Source organism: Vombatus ursinus, unplaced genomic scaffold, assembly GCF_900497805.2.
Source record: "Vombatus ursinus unplaced genomic scaffold, bare-nosed wombat genome assembly UNPS02007284.1, whole genome shotgun sequence".
NCBI classification, from domain to species: Eukaryota; Metazoa; Chordata; class Mammalia; order Diprotodontia; family Vombatidae; genus Vombatus; species Vombatus ursinus.
This window is the reverse complement of record NW_020947062.1, coordinates 26,470,068-26,497,820: the sequence shown is the minus strand read 5'-3', so window position 1 is coordinate 26,497,820 and position 27,753 is coordinate 26,470,068. Positions and strand designations below refer to the sequence as shown.

The following is a 27,753-nucleotide window of genomic DNA, read 5'->3' as shown; positions in this document are numbered from 1 at the left end:
AGATGTCTTGTGGGTAAAGATGAAAGTAGTTGCTTTGGGGCAGATGGAAGATGCGGGGCCTGGTCCTAAGCAGATTTTCCTCAAGAACATGCTGCACTGAGCAGGAGAAGGAAGGCTCAGAGTGCTAGTGCACCAGTGACAATTGTGAAGGTATTGAGGGACAAGATATTTGAAGAAGATACCAAAAACACAGGAAAGAATTCAGACCATATAAGTCATTACTTCTTTTTTTTTTGGTTAGGCAAATTGGGTTTAAGTGACTTGCCCAGGGTCACACACCTAGTAAGTGTTATGTGTCTGAGGCCGGATTTGAACTCATGTCCTCCTGAATCCAGAGCTGGTGCTCTATTCACTATGCCACCTAGCTGCCCCCAGGTCATTACTTCTCCCCCCACACACACACACCCATGGGCAACTTGGAAAATATCTAGTTTTCAATTAGATGCTTATGTTCTCACCTATACAAAATTTTTATGTGAGTCATCTACATATTAATAAAGGGCATTATTGACAAGGGGATTGGTAGGGAAGAAACAGATTCAACTGTAGGCCACTTCTTTGTAACTTATGGAAAGGTCTAAGGAATGCAAAATTCTGTTATTCTTATTTGTCAATTTTGGTAAGATAGGGCAAAATACTGCCTGAAAGGTTGTTCTCCAATAAGAATTGTCCTCCATCCTTCTTTGAAAATCATTCAAGATCCCTTAAAAGATACTACAATAGAAATAACTCTGTTCAATGATCCTTTGACCATAAACATCAGACAAGGCATAACACTGGGAGATGTATGGTTGCCACTGTGATGGAGAAGATCTAGTGCAGAATCTAAGTTGAAGAATTCCCTGAAGAAGGTGAATTTCTTCAGAAGCTTCTGTGTATGAAATTGTTATGGTTTCATTATGTCCCAGAACAATGCAAAGCATCTCCCACAACATACAGCTGCCACTGCCCAATTCCTTATTCCCATCCTCCTCAACCCACTCATATCCACATCCCAATAAAATTCAATCTACCTATTCTCTGTGGCATCTGGAATGCCTGTTCCATAGGCAAAAACTTATTTTCATCTTAAATCTTTTTTTTTCCCTCTCCTTCCATATTCTGACTCTCACTGAGATCTGCCTCTTAATGACACATACTTCCTTTTTTTTTCTTTCACTTAATAATATTTTATTTTTTCCAATTACATGTAAAGGTAGTTTTCAACATTCACTTTTGTAAAATTTTGAATTCCAAATTTTTCTCCCCCTTTTCCTTCCCCAAGACAGCAAGCAATCTGGTACAGGCTATAAATATACAATCATATTAAACATATTGTCACATTAGTCATATTGTGAAAGAAATATCAGAACAAAAGGAAAAACCACAAGAGAGAAAAAATGACAAAAAAAAAACCCTGAGAAAATCATATGCTTTAATCTCCTTTAGACTCCGTAGATTGTTCTCTGGATGTGGATAGCATTTTCCATCATGAGTCTTTTGGAATTGTCTTAGATTATTGTACTGCTGAGAAGAGCTAAGTCTATCAAAGTTGCTCATCACATAACGTTGTTGTTACTGTGTACAATGTTCTCCAGATTCTGCTCATTTCACTCAGCATCAGTTCATGTAAGTCTTTCCAGATTTTTTGAAGTCTGCCTGCTCATCGTTTCTTACAGCACAATGGTATTCCATTACATTCATATACCACAACTTGTTCAGCCATTCCACAACTGATGGGCATCCCCTCAATTTCCAATTCTTCACCATCATAAAAAAGGGGCTGTAAATATTTTTGTACATGTGATACAGACTTCCTGCCCATCCTTTCCAGCCCTGGCACTTTCACTTATTTCCCTCAACTCACTAGTCAAGGTGAGAGGAGTTGGAATACTCTTTGCTCCCCAGTGCCCTTACCACCAACATTCAGTTACCTCTCCTCCTTTGATGTCCATACATTTCACATCTCCCACTCAATCAAAATCCTGCTGGCAAAACATCTAGGACACTTCCTTTCTTTCCTCAATGAGTTTAGCACCTAGCTCATAATTTTTCTCTCCTTTCCAACTACTGACCTCAAAATGAGGATCTTCAAAGTACATATTGATACTCTCTCAAACACTATAACTTCTCGATTCCTCAACATAATCATTTCTCATGATCTACTCTATGCCACTTCAGTTACACATGGAATTAAGGTTTGGAATAATGGTCATACCCTTGATGTTGCCATCACCCACAAATGCATCACCTCCATGTTTAGGAAATCTGGAACTCCCTTATTTGATCACACGCTATTGGCTTTCCATCTCTCCTTCTATTTTCTATAAAACCATGCTCTTGGTCCGCATCATGATTTCCAGGCCATGAACTTCTCAGTTCTCTTCTCAGCTATTTATTATCCCTGTGCTAGCTACATTTTCCTCCTTTCCTCATTTTGACTCATTCTCTTCTTTTGAGTCATGTAACCTCATATCATATTGCCACAAAATGTGCCCCACTAAGCCTCAGTCTTGGATCACTTCCATCATCTGTTACCTTAACTTCTACACTTATTTTGCTAAACGAAGGGGAAGAAAATCATTTAACTGTTCTAACTGGTCCCACTACATATTTATGCTATGTAGTCTCAAATAAGCCGTCACTGTTGCTTTGCAATCCTGCCCCACTCTAATAAACTAACTATCCCACTCACCACATCTGTTGTTCCAAACCTTTTTATACCTCTACAAACCTTTGGGTCCCTGTCCTCCTTCTCTCAACTGAGAACCCTGCCTCATATTTTAATGGAGAAAATGAGACCATTTGCTGAGAGCTCCCCCTTCTCCACTCCTCCTCATCTCCTATTACTCCAAAACCTTCTATCACTATATCTTCCTTCAACCATCTCACAAAAAGAGATGGCTCTTCTCCTTGCCAAGGCAAACTCCTTTACTTGAACAAGTGACCCTATTTCATCCCATCTTTTCCAGAAGATTGTCTCCTGTATCATCCCCATTCTCTCACTTATCTTCAATTTCTCCTGGTCTACTGGCTGCCTCTCTGCTACATATGTACATGCCCATCTCTCTTCCATTTTCAAAAACCCTCACCTGATCCTTCCATCCCTGCTATCATTCCATTTCCCTTTTGCCTTTTGTGACTAAACTCTTTGAGAAGACCATCTATATGTGCCTCTACCTCCTCTCTTGTTCTCTTAACTCTTTACAGTCTGACTTCTGTCCTTATGATTCAACCCAAACTGCTCTCTCTAAACTTACCAGTGATCTCTTAATTGCCAAATTCAATTGCCTTTTCTCAATATTCATCTCTCTGGACTTCTTTGCAGACATTAATAATAATAATAACAATAACAGCAATAATAATAATAATAATAATAATAATAATAATAAATCAGCTAACATTTGCATGTGGCTACTACGTGCCAGGCTCTGAGCTAAGTGCTTTACAAATATCATCTCAGTTAATCTTCACAACAAACCTGGGAAGCGGCATACTATTATTACTCCCATTTTATTGAGGTTTAACTGAGTCAAACAGGTTAGGGGAATTGCCCAAGATCATAAAGCTAGTTAGTATCTGAGGTTGGATTTGAACACAGATCTTCCTAACTCCAGGACCAATGTTCTGTCTCCTGTGACATCTCGCTACTTTCAATGTTGTCAATAACCTTTTTCTCCTTGACACTCTCTTCCATACAGGTTTTTGGGACACTCTTCTGTCTTGGTTCTCTTCCTACCTTCTGACCAGTGCTTATTAGTCTCCTTTTCTGAACCTTCATCCAAGTTATACTCACTAAATATGGTTATCCCCCAGAGCTCTGATCTGGGCCTCTTCTCTTCTTCCTATAAAAAAGCTCTCTTGGTGATCTCATTACCTACCATGACAAAAAAGACCAATTATCAGGTTATTATAACAGTTTAAGTGAGAGGTCTTAAGGGTCTGAACATTGGTGGTGGTCGTGTGAGTGGAGATAAAAGGATAGATGCAAACATGACCAGGTTCAAAGTCTTGAACCTGGATGATTAACCTGTTTGACTCATTTCATTGTTCTCATTTGCCCATTGCACTGGGGGAAGTCTTCACATGCTTGAGGTAGACACCTGCTAGCTCACCTATGGGTTGTTAGCCTATCTACTGAGATGGTTTACCTGGTGTAGGCACCACACATGCTACAGCTTCTTGGAGCCACAGATGAGAGTTGTGTGGCAGGTAGACAGCAAAGGTGGATGAACAGCCCTTAAAAGGGCTCAACAAGCCCTCATACCAGAGGTGCTAGTCCTCCTTGAAACACTCCATAAACCCCATGGAAATAGTTGTATCTTGAAAAGCTACGGTTTTACATTGGAGGAAGAAGTCTTAAGAAGTAGCAGTGAAAAAAGTTGGAATTTTATTCTCTCTCTGGATGAACCCAAGCTCATAGAGAAAATACTTTTCTTTTTCTATTACTAATTCTACTGTGTAACATAAACATGAGACAAAATCATCAGCTACCTAATTACATATATTTATGGTAAGTATTGAACATTTCTTGGAAGCAGGAAATTCTTCTGCTCATTTTTCTTTTTGCCCAGTATGAATATAAATCACATATGTGCATATTTTCTTTGCTTCATTATTTCTGGAAACCAGAGGGTGTCCTAAATTCTTCTCTCAGAACAATGATAAAATATCCCACCAGTTGAAACTGAGATCCAACTTGTTTCTTTCTTTTCTTTTCTTAGATCTCAGTACTCACCTTTAGCTTGTGTTCATGTTCCTTGTTTACTCGGGAAAGCAACTGAGCTTTTCTTCTGTTGAGAGCATCAATTAGAGCATCACATTGGGCTACCAGGCAGGCTTCAAATTCAACACTATTCTCCTGTACAAAAGACAAACAAATATACCACAGATATTAGATTCTATGATCTTGTCCATACTCTATGGAAATTGATAGAAATAAGCTCTCTGATCCCTATAATCTGCCAAAATCCTTATCAAAGGGAATGAAAGGATATATCTGAACATAATTCATTTAGGTATGAATATGTATGCATGCATATATATGTAGATATATAGATACACATGTGAATACATATAGAATAGGTGTATATATACATACATATACATACATATATATGTGTGTATACACACACACACACACACACACACACACACACACACACACACAAAATATATGTATCTACCAAAGAGTGCTATTCTTTTGTTTAAGATCTTTCAGCCCGGATTAAAAAAAAACCAACTTCCCCTAAAGTCAATTTATTGAGTTGAGATAATTAATTGATATTAATGTCAGTAACAAAATGCCTGCACATATATTTGGGAGCTGAAAATGAAAATGGATCCTACAAAGGAAACTAGTTGAGGGGATTAGAAAATGTCAGCAAGGAGAAAAGTAATAACCTCACATTTCTTTCTTTTCTTCTTTCGGGGGGTGAGGCAATTGGGGTTAAGTGACTTGCCCAAGATCACACAGCTAGTAATTGTCAAGTGTCTGGTCTGAGACAGGATTTGAATTCAGGTCCTCCTGACTCCAGGGCTGGTGCTCTATCCACTGTGCCACCTAGCTGCCCCTCAAATTTCTTCCCCACTATGAAATCATACACCAGGTAATGGCATCCTAATTTGTGATTCACAAGGCAGATACTGATGTGAAAAGAACAGAATGCTCTCAGGAAAAAAAGTTGTATCTATTGAAAAATACACAATTAAAAAATAGGGAAGATTAGGTACTTTTCACAGACTAGAAAAGAGCCAGGAAACTGAGATGAAGTGGACATACTATGGATGGTATTATCCCCATTTTACACATGAAGAAATTCAGCCTTAAAGGAATTTCGGTAGTCACATAGTAAGTGTAAACAGAAAGATTCAAATGTAAAACTTGACTCTGAGTCTAAGATTCAATCCACTTTGCCTTATGAGAAATCAAGTTATCATTAGATTCAGGGAAAATAAAAACTTAGGTATTGCAGTTAATTGAATCAGTTTACATGTAAAAAATGGCAATTCTATTGATATTTACAACTGGCCTCAAAGTCAGGAATGCCTATGTTCAACTACTACCTTTAACACATACCGGTCAAGAAACCCTTGGCAAATAACTTAATTTCTCAGTGCTGTAGGCAATTCTCCAAGTCTAAGTTGTAGAGGTGCTGACTTCCTTTGGTAGAAGGAACTTATTCACCTGGGCATTACCTCTAAAAATGAAATCATGGGTATTATCCTTATCTTTGTCTTTATCTGTATCTTGATTGACATTTAAATTAATTTTTATTAGTACTGAATATCAGTGGACAGGTAAAAGCAATTTAATATAATTAATTTTCTTTCCCATATTAATAATTCCTACCTATGCAAAAGTCATGTGTGAAATGTGAAAGGCAATCACTGATATAAAATTCTAAAACATACTTTTCCCATGACATTTACATTTTAGATATAAATTTTCATCCTAGAATAAAAATTTGAACACATCAGTACATCTTTTTTTTTTCAACATCTCCCTTACATATAACAATATAATTTGTTCTAGATATCTTTATTTTTATTTTTTTTTATTTTGGATAATGTTTTATTTTTTCTAGTTGCATGTAAAAACAATTTTAGCATTCTTTTTTAAAAAACTTAAATTCTAAATTCTCAAAAAACAAACCACACACCAAAAATAAAGAATATGAAAAATGGAAAGCTTTGATCTGCATTCTTATTCTATTAGTTTTTTCTCTGGAAGGGGATAGGATTCTTCAATCATGAGTACTTTGGAATTGTCTTGGATGATTGTATTGCTGAAAATAGTTAAGTCATTCAGAGTTGATCATCGTACAGTGTTGCTGTTACTGGGTACAATGTTCTCCTGGTTCTGCTCACTTCACTCTGAATTAGTTCATGTAAATCTTTTCAACTTTTTCTGAAACCATCCTGCTCATCATTTCTTGCGGCACATAGTATTCTATTACAATCATTTAACAAAACTTAGTTAGTCATTCCTCAATTGATAGGCATCCCCTCAATTTCCATTTCTTTGCTACCACAAAAAAAAAGCTGCTATAATTTTTTTTTGTAAAATAGATCACTTTTATTTTTAAAATCTCTTTGGGATATAGACCTAGTAGTAGTACTGCTGGCTCAAAGGATATGCACAGTTTTGTAGCCCTTTGGGCATCACTCCAAATTGCTCTCCAGAACAGTGGATCAATTCGCAATTCCACCAACAGGGTTTGGTGTCTCAATTTTCCCACATCCACTCCAATATTTGTCATTTTCCTTTTCTGCCATATTTAGCCAATCTTATAGGTGTGAGGTACCTCAGAGTTGTTTAATTTGTATTTCTCTGATCAATAAGATTTAGAGTATTTTTTGTGACTATAGATGACTTTAATTTCCTCATCTGAAAACTGCCTGTTTATATCCTTTGACCATTTATCGACTGGTGAATGACTTGTATTCTTATAAATTTGACTCCATTCTCTATTTGTGAAATGAGGTCTTTATCAGAGATACTTGATATAAAAAATTTCCCCAGCTTTCTGCCTTCCTTCTAAAATCTTGGCTATATGGTTCTTTTTATAAAAACTTTTAAATTTAATATAATCAAAATTATCCATTTACATATCTTAAAGCTCCATGTCTCTTGCTTAGTCTTAAATTCTTCCCTTATCCATTGATCTGACAGGTCAATTATTCCATGCTTCTCTAATTTGCTTATGGTATCACTTTAGGTCTAAATCATGTACTCATTTTGACATTATCTAGGCATATAGTGTGAGAAGCCAGTCTATACCTAATTTCTGCCATGCTGTTTTTTAGTTTTCAATTGGTTTTCAAATACTAAGTTGTTGTCCCCAAAGCTTGGATGTTTGAATTTATCCAACACTAAATTACCATGGTTTATTACTATTGTGTATTGTGTGCCTAATCCACTGGTTCACTACTCTATTTCTTAAACAATACTAGATTGCTTTGATGATTACTGCTTTATAATACAGTTTGAGATCTAGTACAGCTAGGCCACCTTCCTTCACATTTTTTCTTTAATTAATTCTTTTGATATTTTTGACCTTTTGTTCTTCCAGATGAATTTTGCTGTTTTTTTTTTCTAGCTCAATAAAATAATTTTGGGGTAATTTGATTGGTATGGCACTGAATAATTAAATTAATTTAGGTAGAATTACCATTTTTATTATATTGGCTCAGCCTACACATGAAGCAATTAATATTTTTCCAATTGTTCAGATCTAACTTTAAAATTGCGGAAAGTGTTTTGTAACAGTGTTTGTATAGTTTCTGGGTTTGTCTTGGCAAGTAGAGCTCCAAGTGTTTTATGCTGTCTATAGTTATTTTAAATGGAACTTCTCTTTCTATCTCTTTCATCTGGATTTTGTTGATTATATATAGAAATGCTGGTAATTATGTGAGTTTACTTTCTATATTGCAACTTTGCTAAAATTATCAATTATTTCAACTACTTTTAAAGTTGATTTTCTAGGATTTTCTAAGTATACTATCATATCATCTGCGAAGAGTTATGGTTTTGTTTCCTCATAGCTTGTTCTATTTCCTTCAAGTTCTCTTTCTTGTCTTATTGCTACAATTAGCATTTCTGGCATAATATTGAATAATAGTGGTGATAATGGGTATCCTTGCTTCACTCCTATCTTATTAGGAAGGCATCTTGCTTATTCTCATTACAGATGTTGTTTGCTAATGTGTGAGACAGATACTACCTATCATTTTAAGTAAAGATCATTTTATTCCTATCTGTTCCAATATTTTTAATAGAAATGAGTGTGCTATTTTGTCAAAAGCTTTTTGTGCATCTATTGAAATAAGCTTATGATTTCTGGTTTTTTTTAATTAATAGGGTCAATTATGCTGATAGTTTTCTGGAGTGAATCAGGCCTACATTCATGGTAAAATCCCACCTGGTCATAGTATATGATCTTTGTGATACATTGCTGTAATCTCCTTGCTAGTATTTTATTTAAAATTTTTGCATCAATATTCATTAGGGAAAATGATTTATAATTTTTTTCTCTCTTTTTGCTCTTCCTGGTTTAGGCATCAGCATTGTATTTTATTTTAAAGGAATTTAGTAGGACTCCTTCACCTATTTTTTCAAATTACCTATTTTTCCAAATAGTTTATATGGTATTGGAATTAAGTGTTCTTTAAATGTTTGGTAGAATTTGCTTGTGAACCCATCTGGTCTTGGGGATTTTTTTCTTAAGATTTATGTCTTGTTCAATTTCTTTTTTTTTAAGATAGGGTTATTTAGGCACTCTATTTCCTCATCTGTTAATCTGGGAAATCTGTATTTTTGTAAATATTCATCCATTTCACTTAGATTGTCAAGTTTGCTGGCATACAATTGGGCAAAATAGCTCCTAATAATTGCTTTAATTTCATCTTCATTGCAGATGAATTCACCTTTTTCATATTTGATACTGGTAATTTGGTTGTCTTCTTTCTTTTTGCAATCAAACTACCCTATGATTTATCTATTTTATTGATTTTTCATGTAAACAGCTCCTAGTTTTATTTATTAGCTCAATTGCTTTACTTTTTATTTTATTAATCTCTCCTTTGACTTTCATGATTTCCAATTTAGTGTTTAATTGGGTATTTTTAGTTTCTTTTCTAGTTTTTTTTAATTGTATGTCCAATTGATTGATCTGATCTTTCTCTATTTAATTGATGAAATATTTAGAGATGGGATTTTCCTCCCTAACTACTACTTTGGCTGCATCCCATAAATTTTGTATGTTGTCTTATTGTTGTCATTCTATTTTAATGAACTGATTGATTCTTTCTATCATTTGTCCTTTGATCCACTTATTCTTCAGGATTATTTAATTTCCAATTAATTTTTAATCTTTTAATTTTTAATAACCTTTTATTGAATGCAATTTTTATTGTATTATAATCAGAAAAGAATTCATTTGATATTTCTGCTCTTCTGTATTTGGTTGTGAGACTTTTTTAATATCCTAGTGCATGATTAATTTTTGTATAGATGCCATGTACCACTGAAATAAAGCTATATTCTTTTCTATTCCCATTCAGTTTTCTTCAGAGGTCTCTTTTAATTAGCTTTTCTAAAATTCTATTCATCTCCTTAACTTCTTTCTGGTTTTTTTGTTGTTGTTAGATTTATCTAGTTCTTAAAGGGGCAAGTTTAGGCCTTTCACTAGCATGATTTTGCTGTCTATTTTCTCCTATACCACATTTAACTTTTCCTTTAAAAAATTTGGATATTATATCATTTGGTGCATATGTGTTTAGTATTGATTAGTATTGATATTATTTTAGCAAAATGTAGTTTCCCTGCTTATCTCTTTTAATTATATTTATATTTTTTTGCTTTTACATTGTCTGATATTATAATTGATACCCCTGCTTTTTTCCCCACTTCAGTGGAAGCATAATAGATTTTCCTCCAGCCTTTTATCTTTACTCAGTGTGTTTCTCTGCTTCAGCTGTGTTTCTTGTAAAGAACATATTGTAGGATTCTGGTTTTTAATCCACCCCACTGTCCACTTGTGTTTTATGGGAGAATTAATCCCATTCACATTTACAGTCATGGTTATTAAATAATACTATTACTATTATTACTAAATGAATGTTATTGCTAACGAACTAATTCCCTCCATCCTATTCCCCCCATTTATACTTTTCCTTTCTCTCCTTTCACCCTGTCCCTCCTCACCAGTGTTTTGCTATTGACCATGACCTTTCCCAATCCACCCTCCCTTCTATCAGCCCTGCTTTTTTATCCTTCTCCCATCCCACTTTCATATATGGTAATGAGAGATTTCTATACCCAGCTGAGTGTGTATATTATTGTCTCTTTGAGCCAATTCTAATGACAGTAAGGTTCAAGCATTGCCCACACCTTCATCCTCCCCTCCACACTTGGAAAAGCTCTTTTGTGACTTTTTAAGTGAGAAATTTTACCCTATTCTACATCTCCCTTCCCTCTTCTCCCAGTGCAACCTTTTTTCCCCACTCCTTAATTTTGTTTTTTATATGATCCCTTTATAGTCAACTCACACCCACGCCCTCTTTGCACACTCCTTCTAACTGTCCTAACTTGCAACTCCTAAGTTCTTAGGGGTTACAAGTATCAACATTGCATGTAAGTTGTAAACAGTTTAATCTTATTGAATCTCTTATGATTTCTCTTTCCTGTTTACCTTTGTATGCTTCTCTTCAGTCTTGTGTTTGAATGTTAAATTTTTCTATTCAGCTCTAGTCTTTTCATCTTTTCAAGTGTTCAAGGAACACTTGAAAGTCCTCAATTTCATTAAATATTTATTTACCCCGCCCCAAAAAAAAGATTATATTCAGATTTGCTGGGTAGGTGACTTTTGCTAGTAACTGTAGCTCCTTTGCCTTTTGGAATATCATATTCCAAGTCCTCCAATCCTTTAAGGTAGAAGCTGCTTAATCTTGTGTTATCCTAACTGGCTTCATAATATTTGAATTGTTTCTTTCAGGTACTTGCAATATTTTCTCCTTAACCTGGGAGTTATGGAATTTGGCTATAATATTCCTAAGAGTTTCATTTTGGGATCTCTTTTAGGAGGTGATAGCTGGATTCTTTCCATTTCTATTTTGCCCTCTGGTTCTCAGATATCAAGGCAGTTTTCCTTGATTATTTCTTGAAATATGATGTCTAGCACTAATGTACTGTTGGTGGACTTGTGAACTGATGTGGCCTTGAGGCCACAGTTCCTCACTCCTGGATCAAACCATTCTGGAGATCAGTTTGGAACTATGCCCAAAGGGCAATCACACTGTGCATACCTTTTGGTCCAGCAATACCACTACTAGGTCTGCATTCCAAAGAGATCATAAAAAAGGGAAAAGGACCTACATGTACAAAAATATTTATAGCTGCTCTTATTGTAATGGCAAAGAATTGGAATTTGAGGGGATGCCCATCAGTTGGGGAATGGCTGAACAAGTTGTGGTATACAAATGTAATGGAATACTATTGTACTATAAGAAATGATGAGCAGGTAGATTTCAGAAAAACTTGGAAAGACCTTACATGAACTAATGCAAAGTGAAGTGAGCAGAACTAGGAGAACATTGTTCCCACTAATAGCAACATTGCGTGATAATCAACTGTGACTGACTTAGCTCTTCTCAGCATTACAATGATCCAAGAAAATTCCAAAAGACTCATGATGTGGAAAATGCTATCTACATAAAGAAAAAGAAGTCATGGAGTCTGAATGCAGATTAAAGCATACTATTTTCACTCTCTTTTTTTGTGTTTTTTTTCCCTTTTGCAAAGTGTATTTTATTTGTTTGTTTGTTTTTGCAAACTGTTTCTTCCTTCACAACATGATTAATATGGAAATAGATTTTTCATGATTGCACAAATATAACCTGTATCAAATTGGCCACCATCTTGGCAGGGAGGGAAGAATGAAGGGTGGGAGAAAGAAATTTTGGAACTAAAAATTATGTAAAAATTCATGTTAAAATTATCTGTGCATGTAATTGGAAAAAAATAAAATGTTATTAGAAATGCTTCTAAAAAATGAAGAATTAACAAGAACAACAACATATTACCCAGAACTTAGATTTTCAAAATTTCCTTTTTGCATTTATCTTGAGTTTCCTGGGGTTTTTTTTTTTTTTGCTTCCTAGTTATTTTTAATTAAATTCAGAATTCTTGAAATACTCTGTTGTTGAATTGACAAAATGTTTAGAAATACATATTTTCCCATAAGGATTTATTTGATTGCATTCCAAAAAAAGAAAAGAAATAGGATGTCTAGACTCTTTTTTTGGTCATGGTTTTTGGGCAGTCTAATAATTCTTAAATTATCTCTCCTTGATCTATTTTCCAGGTCAGTTGTTTTTCCAATGAGATATTTCACATTTTCTTCATTTTTTCATTCTTTTGATTTTGTTTTTATCTTTAACTTCCACTTGTCCAATTCTAATTTTCAAGGAATTATTTTCTTCAGTCAGCTTTTCTATTTCCTTTTCCATTTGGCTGGTGCTACTTTTTAAGAAGTGTTTTTCTTCAGTGAATTTTTATATCTTTTTTCCATTTGGCTAATTCTGCTTTTTAAGGAATTCTCCTTTTCACTGGATTTTTGTGCCTCCTTTAACATTTGTCCTATATGTTTTTAAGGTGTTATTTTCTTTAGTATTTTTGTGTCTCCTTTACCAAACTATTTATTCTTTCTTACATCACTTTTATTTCTTTTCTTCATTTTTCCTCTCTCTTATTTGATTTTTTAAAATCCTTTTTGAGCTCTTCCATGGCCTAAGACTGGTTCACTTTTTTCTTTAAAGCTCTGAATCTGCTTTGATCTCATTGTCTTCTTCTGAGTTTGTGTTTTTATCTTCCTCATCACCATAGTAACTTTCTAGATCAGGTTTTGGTTTTTTTTATATATTAGTTTATTTTTATAGCCTTTTTCTTAACTTTTAACTTTATGTTAAAGTTGGACTCTGTTCCAGGATGTAGTGGGCCCTGTACTAAACTTCAGTTTTTTTGTGTTGCTGTGTTCAGAGCTAGTTCTGTAGGTTTCTAAGTTTCAGTTCTTCCAAGATGGTATGATCTAAGAAGGGGTGTGGTCACAGCTCTTCTGGCCTGTGGTCCGATCTGTAAGTGACCACAAGCACTCTTTTCTGCTCTGAAACTGTGATCAGTGTCCCTGCTCCTGCTAGTACTTTTCCTCCTCCTGAGTCTGCAACCCAGAACTGCAAATATGTAATGCAACAGATTCCTATACCCAATTCCAGTAATCTCCTTCTCACCAGTTTTCTAACCCCTTTACTCTGAGAGTTTCAGAAACCACCACCACTGCTACTGATTCAGTAGCCCCCAAGGCTTGCTGCTGGTTTGCTGTGGCTCAGTCTGGCATGGAGCAGCTTGCACTGAACCATACTCCACTATCACCCCAGTGAGGCAGACCTTTCTTCTCAACCTTCTAAGTTATCTTGGGCCAGAACATTGTTTCACCTCATTCTTTTGTTGGTTCTGTCACTACAGAATTCTTTTTGAGGTATTATTATAATGTTTAAAGGGGAATTTGGGAGACCTCAGTTAAGTATTTGCTTTTACTCTACTATCTCGACTCTGTCCCCTGACCTCTCTATAGATATCCTTCTTGATATCTTTATTTTTTTTAAATAGCAATTTAAAACCTCACTAGTCCACCCACATATTATTTTAAGCCATTACACAATGAAATAGTTATATAACATTTAGTTACAAAGTAATGCAGTAAACTTTTATGCTTGCCTTTTAAAAAAGAAGAACCAAATCAAGTCTTTTGTTGAATACTGAGAGTGGAGTTTGAGATGGGAGAAGGAATAACTTGGCCAGCCAAATAAAAATTTAGTTCCATAGTAATTAGGGGTAATGTACTGAAGCCATCCCGTTGGAGCATATGTGGACAAGAACCTCTGTTCTAGACCTTTGCTAAAATATATATGTGATCAGAGACTCTTTTTGGTCCTCTGTTGTGCCCTCCTGAGTGTGAGCTATGCCAAAGAAGGTGGATCTTTGAACCAAAAATAGCAGTCCTCCTAGTAGACTTTACTCAGTGACTCTATCCTCTCATTTTCTTTTTCTTCCTATCTTTGGAGAGTGTTGCTTGGGATTGAGGCAGTTTATCCCTCAAATTTCTCCCAGAGGAGATTGGCAGGGGTGGTGGTAGTGGTGGTGGGAGATTTTGCCTCTCTTGTCAACCTCAGCAACACTGGCAACTACACACCTTTGGCAGCAAGAATATATGCTTGCCTAGATGAGTATAAGATTGGATCACAAATCCATTGCTTCCTCTTCTGCTTTGGGTTTGTTTTACTGAGAACAGCAATCTTGAGATGGATATTTCTTACCTTGGTGGCTGCCTTGTGTAGTTGAGAGGTTGAGATCTCCTTGATATGGGCACTGGTTACCAGCAAAAAGTGATTTCAACAACAACTTCTCAAGAGGAGAAGGTGGGTGGTGTCAGGATGCTATTAAAGACTAAGATAGCTCAAGCCATGCTGTGGCTTGCCAGAAGATATGGACTTGTAAGTTGGAGACAAAATGGGTTAGAAATTGTCAACAGGAGCACAAGTATCCTGGGAAAATTTATCTGCTAGAAGTATATAATAGGAGTAATAGGTATCATGTTTTAAGTATTTGTAAATGCACACTTATAAATCTTTAGTGTTTTTGCATTTATTGGAAATAGCTTAAAAGATATAAATAACTGTCCTATAATTATTCTACTTTGTGCAGTACATTTCTAGAAAGGACTTTCTTAATTTCTTTTATGTAGATCTTGGATATGAGCTAGACCTACTCTTTGCTTATGAGATTTTCCCTGAGTTCTGCTCTGATTTAAAAGTGTAAGGAGAATGTGAGAGAAAAGTCAGTTATCCTTTCTTTGGATCTGCTGCCTTTGGATTTAATCCCTTCCACAGGAGTCCATTCTCTGTAGGAAGGACCTCACTTCTTCAACCTCAGGTCATGGGTAATTAACTAATCAAGTCATAAATATCATATTCCACTACATGCATGCTTTTCCTCAGAAAATGTGTGGAAAGCAAAATATTTGATAATGACATTTCTATTAATGCTGAATTTGTCAATTATTCCTGAGTCACATTTAGTGATAAAATGTATTTTAGGTGGCATCTATATCCAGGACAGAACAATGTGAGGATATGATTTCTCTATGGGATAAAGCTATTGCTAATTCTATTATTTTTAGAACTAAAAAGAAAGGGTTCTGATTTGGGAAGCAAAAGTAGAGGAAACTGAACATTTTATGTGAGCAACAGCAAGAACTGACAGATGGATTAGTCTTTGGCGTACTGGAAAAGAATAGAAAGTGTTTCCCTATAATTTTGCTAAGGAATAAGAGTTCTGAAATAAACAGGAAATCAAAGAGGAGGATATAGCAAGATCTCAACCACTTATGCTTTAAAAAGATATTTCTGTGTACAGATTGGCTAAACCAAGGCAGCAAATTTAGGAAAGGAGCTAACTATTTTGAGAGAGGGAGGGAGAGAAGGAGAGAGAGAGGGAGAGAGAGAGAGAGAGAGAGAGAGAGAGAGAGAGAGAAAATCATTATTAACATTCCATGCAATATACAGTTAGAGTGGAGACATGAACGGATGAATTCATGAGTTCTAAAATTTTAAATGGGACTTCACTGACTTGGATCATTGTGATCACTCATGTTATGCTGACGAGGAGATTCCTGAATGAAAGAATGGAGGGGGAAAAAACCTACTCTAAATGAAAAAAAAAATCTACTTCATTGGAGAAAAAGAAAAGAAATTATTGCTAAAATAAGAACAGAAAATTTAGCTATGTTTAATCAAGAATAAACTATTGCAAAACACTTTGGAAACTAACTTATGAAACTATGAAAAATAATTACACTAATAGCTCCCAAAGAAACAGAGCTGAGTTATTTGTTCTATGTAACTTTGTTTCTAAAACATCAGAATAAATTTTCCCCCTAGAATTAGTATTTGAAAGTAGAGAGCTACTTGAATTGGAGATGATCCTTTGAATTAGTTAGCCCAAATAAGAATAGCGGTTCGCAACTTTGATTTTCTTGTCTGAAAAGCAAACTACCTACCTCACAGGATTTTTTTTGTGTGAGTTAAGTGCTTTTTTAAGCATTAAAGTGATACATAAGTGTGAATAATGACTGTAATGGTGTATGCATATATATGTGGAAGACTGGATAGAGAAAGAAAGGAGGTCTTTTTTTGTTTGTTTGTTTGTTTGCTTTTTAGTGAGGCAATTGGGGTTAAGTGACTTGCCCAGGGTCACACAGCTAGTGTCAAGTGTCTGAGACTGGATTTGAACTCAGGTCCTCCTGACTCCAAGGCCCAAGCTCTCTCCACTGCACCACCTAGCTGCCCCTGAGGTTTTTTAATAATAGATAATAAGAAATGGACAAACTCTGTCTTTAGCATGATCACTTATAAAGCTTTTGGGAATTGCTTTCCATCTCTAGTCATACCTGGATTTGTTGAACCATATTTCTCAATTGCACCAGAAATTCTTTTGCTTCTTTGGCTCTATCTGATAATCCATTCAGAGCCTGGGAGAGCTGACTCTGCAAAGAGAAAGAGAAAATACAGCACTTGCCATCACTTGAAATAAATACTAAGCAAACTAAATCAAACTTCCTACATTTGTCCATGAGAATGAGGTAATTTCAATCAAAAGTTCCTCCTCTCCCACCCAAGGAACTTGCTCTATTGCAAATATTTTAGAGAGACTATCCTGAAATTCTGTTGTAAAGTATCAGAGTCCCACAGACATCTTGATATCTCATTCCTACAGAGGGATGAGCCACCAACAAGTCAGGTTTATCCAGTGGTCACTTTCAAGATCAAGTCACAAAGAAAACAATATACACAATGAATACAATGTAAATGGAAAGAACAACCACAGAGCACATGAAAATGAATGTTGCAAAATTCCAAAGAACAAACTTGAGCCCAAAGAAAAGATAAGAGAAAAGCATTTTCCCTTATTTCTTTACAGAGTTGAGGGGTCCGCAAGTGTAGAAAACTGCATATATTGTCCACTTTTTGATGTATTAATATGCTTGGCTGATTTTTTTTCCTCTTTTAAAATTTTTTATTAAATGGGATCACTATCTCAGAGGAGAAAGTGTAAGTGATATGGGATCTGCGGAAGTTTAGGCTATATAAAAACAAAATCTATTGCTACAATTATTTTTTAGAATCTAGTCATTATAGTAGTGCTACCATCCCCTGAACAGAAGAATATAGAATTTTAGAACTGGAAGAAACTTCAGCAATCATCTAGTCTAAATGGTACCCCAAAAGGAATTGCCACTATAACATCCTGAATAACAGATTGTTAAGTCATTCCTTGAAAATGTCTATTGAAGGATAATCACTACCTCCTAAGGCAGCCTATTCCATTTTTGGGTAGGTCTCATTATTAGAAAGTTTTCTCTAACATTTAAAAAATAATTAAAGTGATTTTATTTTCTAAAATTCTATCTTGAAATCAAGGAATTCATTTTTAATTTGCCTCTTTGCAACTTCCACCCATGACAACCCTTAAAATACTAAAGATGTCTATCCTGTCTCCTCAAGTCTTATCTTCTCCAGGCTAAATATTGCCAGTTTCTTCATTGTTATGAATATTCACTGAACATATTAAAGGCATGAACTCAAGAAGCTTCCACATCCTGGCTACCCTCCTCCTGACTCTCTCAACTCCTCCTTAAACTGGGGTACTTACAACTGAAGATAGAGCTCTACATGTAGTCTGACCATGGCAGAGAACAAAAGGATTATAATCACCATATTCCTGGAAATTCTTTAATGCAGCGCAAGCTGTAATTTTGATGGTTATAACTGACTGCTGACTTGTAGTGAGATTATAATCCACTTAACCCCTCAGATTTCTTTCAGAAAATTTGCCTAGCCATGCTTTCAAAAACATAGTCATCTGATAGTTTTCCTCAGTCCAATATAAATTTCTGCACCATTGTCTGCAAAAACTTCTATAAACTACCTATACCTTACTTGTCTGTCATAATCTTGTGCAACCAGTTTTTGAAGTTGATTTAAAAAAATAACCCAGATGTTTTTAGTAATCTCTATATTCCTTTCTTGCTTTAACTAACATCACTTTTCCACTTTCATTTCATTTTACTTTCCACTCCTTTCAATTACTGATCACCATCAATAGATGACAAAAGTAGAAATTAGTTAGTGTTGGAGGAATAATGGAAGGCAAGCCTGTTAATGTGTTGTAGCTGGAGGTTAAAATTATTCTGACCTCAGTAGAAAGCAAGTTCGAATTTAAAAAGTGACTAAAATGTCTATATTCTTGGACTTAAAGATCTTAATGCTAGGTTAATATACCACCAAGACCAAATATAAAAAGAAAAGCCTTATATATAACAAAATACTTATAGAAGTACTTTTTTTGTACCAGCAAGGACCTAGAAACAAAATAAATGCCCAGTAATTGGTAAATGACTAAACAACTTGTGGTACATGACCATAATATAGTATTCTTGCTCTGGAAGAAACTATAAATAGATGAATACAGAGAACTGTGGGAATACTTGGATGCATTTATGCAGAGTGAAGGAAGCAGAATCATGTAAACTATATGTAATAGTTACACACACATATGTAATAGTTATATACACATATATGTAATATATTCACATATATAAAGAAATTATATATGTATGTAGAAATTAGATTAAGAGCTAGTAATGTGCATATATGTATAAACACACAAATACAAGCATACATATGTTATAACAATATTAGTAGAAACCAAAGCAGCAGCAAGCAAGACAAACCTGGATGCTGTTAAATTATAATGATCAAATTTGGGCCCCAAAGAAGTGCAAGAAAATACTTCCTTGCCCCATCTTTGAAGATGTAAGGACTCTAGGTGTGGAAAAATGCATATAATGTCAGATTTTTAAAAGTGTGGATTAGTTTTGCTAAACTTTTCTTCTATTTTATTCTTTGTCATAATGAATACATAACATATTAACTTACAGATATATTTATATATAACATATATAAAGTATAAATATAAAGTAAACATACGCTTTTATATAACATGTTTCATCACCAAGACATACACATGTGTATACATTTACATATACATACACCCACATACATATATTTATATGTGTATGTGTGTGTATCTTCCCACTGGGAGAGAAATATGTTGGGAAATTTAGATGATATAAAAACAAAAGATATAATAATAATAATTCATTCTACAAAATTCTATTAGAACACAATAAATTAATCTAGTTTTCATGGATTAGTGCATTCCCTCCCAAACTACCTTGTACCTACATTGTACCTAATATATTTTTATTTATTCTATTTATTGTTATTTCTGTACTTAGTTTCTCCTCTTTAGAACATCAACTCTTTAGGAGTAAGGATTACTTTACTCATTGTAATTGTATCCCCAGTGCCTAGTGAAGTGCCTGGCACAAAGTAGACACTAAAAAAATGCTCATTGATTAGTGGATAACCTTTAGCAAAAAAGACAATCATAGCTCTGGTTGTCATACTAAGTTCAATAAATAGCATAAATTTATTTTTCATATTAAGAGAGCACCTGTAGGTAAGCTCAGTCATTTTGCTTGCATAAAAATTCCTCCAATGCATATAAGATACATTCAAAGTAAATTGGAGGAATAGAAGGAATAAAAATAATAAATAAGATCAATAAGATGACTTATAAGGTAGTGTGCTAATTTTGTTTAATGAAAGGGCAAGTCCTCATTAAATTCTTTTTTCAATGCCTTATTTTGACGTGTTAGTAACTCTAGGTTCTTGAAGGCTAGGCCAGTGAAGTAAAAGCTATGACAGGTTCTACCCATCTAGAAAGGATTCAAGTCTGGACTTGTGATGGACAGTGTATCTGTTGTTCAGGTACCAGCATAACCAAATAGACAGAGCTTCATCCCCAGGTCAGACAGAGGGTGATATATTCTTGCATGAAAGCAAGTCTTAAAGATTATGATATAAAGGGGCTGGGCTGGGGTATGTGTCAGTGCAGGAAAAACTCATGTGGATGAAATCACAGATCCTTATATTATTAAAGTAAGAAGTAAAAATGGAATTTAGATTAAGACCTAGTTATTTAAGAACTCTGACATTGTTCTAATTGTTTCTCTTGAAAAACAAGCAGCCCACATTTATTAAGTGCTTACTAAGAGTCAAACCCTGCTGTGCAAGGATACAAAGAAAAGAAACAAAAATAGTCTCTGTCTCCAAAGAGTTCATACTCTAATGAAGAAAGGAAATAACATGGAAACAACTATGTACATAGAAGATGTATGCAGGGCAAATTGAAGGTAATACAAGTAAGGATCTTGCATTAAAGAGGACCTGGAAAGACTTTTTAGATGTGGTATTTTAGTTGAGACTTGAAGAAAACCAGAGGCAGAGAAAAAGAGGGAGAAAATTCTGGGCATGAGGGATAGCCAGTGAAAATGCAGAGTTAGGAGATGGAAGAAGTGTTTTGTGTAAGGAAAATCAAGGAGGCCAGTGTCACTGGATCATGGACTATGTAGTAAAATGTAAGAAAATTGTAAAGGTAGCAAGGGGTCAAGTTATGAAGGGCTTTAAAAGCCAATTTTTCATCCTTAGTCCTAGAGGTAATAGGTAACCATTGGAGATTGTAGAATAGAGATGACAGGGTTAAACTTGAGTTTTATGAAGATCATTTTGACAGCAGAGTGGAGGATAGATTGGAGTGGGGATAGACTTGAAGCAGGAACACCAACCAAAGGCTATTGTAATAGTCCAGATATGCAGTGATGAGAGTCTGCACTCAAATGGTGACAGCGTTCGAGACAGATGTTTTGAAGGTAGAATTAACTGGACTTGGTAACTGACTGGACATAGAGGATGAGAGAGTAAGAAGCTGAGGATGAGTCCTAGGTTGTAAGCCTGCATAACTGGGAGTAAATGGTGCTCTCAACAGTAATAGGGAAGTTGAGAAGAAGGGAAATTTTTTTGGGAAAGATAGTAGTAAGTTTAGTTTGCACATTTTGAGTTTAAGCTCTCTATAGGACATACAGTTTGAAATATCAAATAAGTAGTGTTGTGATGCAATACTAGAGGTCAGGAGAGAGGTTAGAACTGGATAAATAGATCCAAAAATTATCTACAAAGACATGAAAATTGAATCCATAGTGAGAAAATTAAACATTAATTTAGTATTGTATTGATTCCATTGTGTAATTCTCTAACTTTCTAAGCCATGTTTCTTTGTTTCTGAGTTAAGTTTAGCAGTTCATGAGTCCAGAAGTTCAGTTTTCCCTCTTCGAGTTAGTTTAAAATCCAGTTGTCCTATAAATCATCTTAACTCAAAAAGAAATACTTCATCTCTAAACAGCCTTGCATACCAATGTACAATTAAGGGAGATCTTTTATCTTACTTACAAGCCTTGCAGAATGTAGGTTGGGCGCCAAGAAGTCTTGTTATTTCGGTTCAACTGACAAGCAGATGGACTCTATAAATCAACCTTTTCTGACAGCAGGATGAAAGGAGACATTGCTAGCCCCAAATGTTCTGCGAATTATATTGTTTTTGCCACCTATGATGCCTCAGACTTTGTGACCAATCATATTGTTTTTAACTTGTGATGCTTCCTGTTTTTTGTTCTCTTGTACTTCCCAAAACTATACAAAGGCTACTAAGTCCCACCTTGTGGGGTTTGCTGAGGAGTCCAAGACCCATTGTGTTGTTGACCCATTTCATTGTCTCACCAATAAAATGAATGTGCTCAGAACTTTATTGCCTTAATTTACCTTAATTTTCAAATGTAAAATTAGGAAATGACTAGGTTACAAGGAGAGACAGAATAGAGTAAGAGAAGAGGGACCAAGAGAGAGTCTGTGGTCACTAAATGTAGCCTGGATAAAGATCCAGCAATGGAGACTGAAAAAGAGTAGTCAGACAGGAGGAGAACCAGAAGACATGAAAACTTAGATAGAAAAGAGTATTCAGGAGAAGATTATCTGACAATGTCAAAGGCTGCAGAGAGAAGGATGAGGAATGAGAAAAGACCATTAGATTTGACAATTAAGAGGTCATTGGTAAATTTGAATATATACAAATTTCCTTTTCTGCCAGTGAAGGTAGAATAGCCTTTGGTAAGAAACAAGAAGATACCAAAGAATAGCAAGATTCAGGCCTAATATTGAGTTTTTTCATAAAGAGGTTTCATTGATAGAGTAAGGTCTCTACACTATTGGTTTAATGATAAAGTTTATAATCTGCACAGTTAGGTTACCTATTTTGAATATGTAATCACTTGACACTAAGTACTGAAACTTTTTAGTCAAGGATCCTGAATTTGTAAAATGTTATATGACAACATGAAGTAGTTTGAGCTAAGAATCTCTGGTAAATACAATGATGAGAAAAGTTTAACCAAGCCCAGCTTCCCTGAGAAACACCTTGTCAAAGATGAGCAAGAGTGTTAGGTGATATAACAATTCAAGAAAACCAAAAGAAACACAAATAATCTATGCTATCCAGTCTAGGGATGCACAAGAAAAAAAAAAACCCAGAAGCCTACAGACATTCCAGGGAAGGGTGAGGGATTAGGGAGGGGTGTCTGAAGCTACTACAAGTTCTTGTAAATGGTGGCTAAAATCAGAAGGAATTTCAGTATCAACATAATGAGGGTTGCAACAGGGGACAAAGTGAATTCCTAGTAGGTGATTATGGAAGGAGAGGGAGACATGGAGGTGATATTTTGGAAGCGTGTGAACCTTTCTTCTATTATTATGTTAGAGTTGCAGCAGGTGATAAAGACAGTTGCCAGGTAAAAAAGATGAAAGGGCTATGTAGCATGCCATAGGGATTTCCAAGAAGCCTAAAGTGAGAGTGATCTTTAATGTTTGGTAGGGCCTATGGAATGTATTCTCATACCAGGGGACAAAGACAAATCCCTGAATAGGGTGAAGGAAATGGAGATGGGGTTGAGGATAGTAGCCATACTAGGCCATAAGCAGATGAAGGCAGACACCAGGGATTGAAGCAAAAGGCAAGGTGTAGTTCTGGCACTGGGTTTAACTACCTCTTTCCTAAGACAAAGGTATGACAAAGGGCAAGAAGAAAGATCAAGATGGATCTATTATATCCAGAACTGTGTTAGGGGCAGTGACAATAACATCTAGAATGTAAAAAGAAGTGGACCAAGACCTACTTAGCCCATGTAAAAGTGTAGGAGATGGCCAGATCTGCTCTTGGCAGAGTCCTAATCGAGAAACTGAGGCTAGAGATGTGTAAATAGAAGAGAATTCTATCATTGATTCAGCTTTGATGCTAAACAACTTCTCAGCACCCTTAGTTTCATCTCCCTTCTATTTGGGAGACTGGAGACTGGAGCAATAAACTGTTCCCAAAGCCTTCCTTTAGAGAGGGCTCAGATTTTTCTTGCTAACTCCTCATTTTCTATCAGCTGCTCTGCTTGGCTTCCACTCCATGAACATCATACCCCCAAGCCAGGCATCTTCTGGCATCTGAACCCCTTTTCAACTTCCTTTAGTATATTGTCTTCTCCCTGGAGAGTTTAAGCCTTAGATGATGGTCTGACCTGTCTTTCTTCTTTTTATTTGTATTCCAAGCACTTAGCATAATACCTGGCACATGGCAGGTCTTTAATAAATATTTATTGACTATTAATACGACATAGAAATGCAAAGAGTTAAGAGAAGCCCAGAAGAAAGAATAACTTCACAGTAAATACAAGTAGAGCTTCAGGGAAGAAAAAAATGACTTCACCATAAGGACTGCAGGAGTGGATGGTAAAAAAAAGGAAACAAAAAAAAATTAGAGTTCTTGAGGGAAAAATGGAAGAAAAAAACTTAGAACAGAAGGTGGAAAATATGGACAAAGTAGTGGACACCCAAAAAATAGAATATGCAGAAATCAATGATTCAATAAGACAAAAAAAAGAAATATTAAAATAGTCAAAAGAATTAAATAGTAGAATAAGTGAGTTATCTACTACCAGAAACAAATTACCCAAAAACCAGGTTGAGATGAGTTGATTTAAGAATCATTGAACTTCCTATAAAAGATGACCAAACAAAAACAAATCATGTTTCAAGAAATAATAAAAAAAACTTCCCAGAACTATTAGAATCAGATAGAGCTCTATCCACTGTACCACCTAACTGTCCAGTCTTACCTCAGTTCATAGATCTTACATTCCAGATTCCTATGCAGTGTTGATCTTGACATAGTTCTATGAAGACCTATAACACGATCTAGAAATAATACCCCAAAAGATGTCACACTCATCAAAGACAAAATTTAAAAATAAATAAAAATAAATAAAAAAGACAAAATTTGTCATAGATTTCTCAATAATTTCTTATTACAAAATTCAGACATAAATTGAAGAAAGAAGGGAAAGCCACCAGACTGTACTGATCTAAATAACATCCCTTATGAATATGAATTGGAAGTAATGAATACATTTAAGGGATTAGAACTGGTAGAGTACCTGAAGAACTATGGACAGTGGTTTGCAATTTTGAATGGGAGGCAGCAACAACAACAAAAAAAAATCCAAAGAAAAAGAACAGAAAAGCAAAATGGCTATCTGATTAGGCTTTACAAATAGGAGAGGAAGGAAGGAAAGTGAAAGCAAAGGAGAAAGGGAAGATATACCCAGCTGAATGCAGAATTCCAGAGAAGAGCAAAAAGAGAATTTTTTTTTAATGAGCAATGCAAAGAAATAGAAGAAAACAACAGAATGGGAAAGACAAGACATCTCTTCAAGAAAATTAGAGATATCAGGGGAATGTCTAATGCAAAAATGAGCATGATAAAAAACAAAAATGGTAGAGACAACAGAAGTAGAATAGATTAAGAAAAGGTATCAAGAATACACAAAAGAATTATATAAGAAATATCTTAACATTACTGATGACCATGATGGTGTTTTTACTGAACTAGAGGCAGACATCCGGGAGGATGAAGTCAAGTGGGCCTTAGGAAGCATTGTCAATTATAAGGCTAGTTATAGCCTTATATGCCATCTGAGCTATTTAAACTCTAAAACGTGATGCTATTTAAAGTGCTACACTCAATGTGCCAGCAAATTTGGAAAACTCAACAGTGGACATTGGATTGGAAAAGATCAGTTTATGTCCCAATCCTAAAGAAGGGCAATGCTAAGGAATGTTCAAATTACTGGAAAATTGTGCTCATTTCACATGCCAAAAAGATCATGCTTAAGATTCTGCAAGCTAAGCTTCAGCAATATGTGAACTGAGAAATACCAGAAGAGCAGACTGGTTTTCAAAGTGGCAGAGGAACTACAGACCAAATTGCTGACATGTACTGGATTATGGAGAAAGCAAGGGAGTTTCCAAAAAAAAAAATAATCTACTTTTGCTTCATTGACTTCTAAAGCCTTTGACTGTGTAGATCACAACAAAATATGGCAGGTCCTAAAAGAGATGGGAGTATCAGATCATCTTACTTGTCTCCTGAGGAACCTGAATGTGGGCCAACAAACAATAGTTAGAACTAAATATGGAACAACTGATTGGTTTAAGACTGGAAAAGATTTGTTTATCTTATATGCAGAGTACATCATGCAAAATGCCAGGCTGGATGAATCAAAAGCCAGAATCAAGGAAAAATGTAAAAAACCTCAGATGTGCAGACGATACCACTCTGATAGCAGAAAGTGAAGAATTAAGAAACATCTTGATGAAGCTAAAAGAGGAAAGTGTAAGAGCTACCTTGCAGCTTAACATAAAAAACCCCAAATATCTTGGCAACTGGTCCCATCACTTCTGGCAAAAAGAAGGAGGAAAAAATGGAAGTAGTGTCAGGTTTTATATTCTTGGGCTCAAAGATTACTATAGACAGCAACTGCAGTCATGAAACTCCTCCTTAGAAGGAAAGCTATGGCAAATCTGGACAGCATACTAAAAAGCAGAGACATCACCTTGCTGACAAAGGTCCATATAGTGAAAGCTATAGTTTTTCCAGTAGCGATATATGGCTGTGAAAGTTGTACTATAAGGAAAACTGAACACTACAGAATTGCTGCTTTTGAATTATGGCGCTGGAGAAGATTTTTGAGAGTCCCTTGGATAGCAAGGAGATCAAATCAGTCAATACTTAAAGAAATTAATTCAGACTATTCACCGAAAGGTCAGATACTGAAGTTTAAATATTTTGGCCACATAATGAGAAGACAGAACTTGGTGGAAAAGACCCTAATGTTGGGAAGGATTGAAGGCAAAAGGAAAAGGGGACAGTGGAGGATGATACAAAGAGTGGCATGGAAACAATGAACGTGAGTTTGGATAGACTTAAGAGATAGTGGGCCTGGAGCGCTATGGTCCACAGGGTGATGAAGAGTCAAACATGACTGAGTGATTGAACAACAATGAAGATTTTTTACACACCAGCTTTGGACACGTGAGTTCATCTTTCTACTTAACATCTTCCCCTTTCCAAACTTCCCTATTATGTTGAGGGCACCACTGTCTTCCACCAGCTTCACAACCTAGCTGTCATCCTCAATTCCTCACTATCTCTCCCCTTCCATATGCAATTTGTTGCCAAGGCCTGTAGATTTCATCTTTGCAACTTCTCTGGAATATGCTCTCTCCTCTGCTCTGATACTGTCATCATCCTGGTGCAATCATTCTTGGACTATTGTTATAGCCTACTGGTTGGTCTACTTGCACTCTAACCTATCCATCATTCAGTTACCAAAGTGATTTTCCTAAAGTGCAGATCCACTCATGTCACCTTTCTACTCAATAAAATCTAGTGGATCCCTATCACCTCCAGGATCAAATATAATATCCTCCATTTGGTAGTCAAAGCCCTACATAACTGAGATCCACCCTACTTTTCCATTCTTATTATATCTTATTCATTGAAATATAGTCTTTGATCCAGTGACACCAACTTCCCTCCATAAACAAGTAACTCCATCTCTTGGTTCTGGGCATATTCTCTTTCTGACCCCCATGCCTGAATGCTCTCTCTCCTCCTCTACTTCCTGGCTTCCTTCAAATCCCCAGTAAAGGCCCATCTTCTATGGAAAAGCCTTCTCAATCCCACTTATTTCTAGTGTTTTTCCTCTGTAAATTATTTCCTATTTATCCTTTATATTGCTTGTTTGTTAATATTTGTTTGCTTGTTTCCTCTATTAGATTGTGAGCTTCTTGAAGGTATGTACTGTCTTTTTGGCTTTA

The 27,753-nt window shown here is 35.5% G+C and overlaps 1 protein-coding gene across 1 annotated transcript in view; it reads right to left on the bottom strand.

Moving 5' to 3' along the window:
• TRIM9 (tripartite motif containing 9) overlaps positions 1-27,753 on the bottom strand; it is a 153,207-nt gene that overhangs the window by 75,111 nt on the left and 50,343 nt on the right. Inside the window, exons 2-3 of the mRNA XM_027849201.1 lie at positions 16,986-17,081; positions 4,718-4,840 (exon numbers count right to left, since the gene is read on the bottom strand). Coding sequence (XP_027705002.1) covers positions 4,718-4,840; positions 16,986-17,081 — 219 coding nt within the window. The remainder of the gene's footprint in view (positions 1-4,717; positions 4,841-16,985; positions 17,082-27,753) is intronic.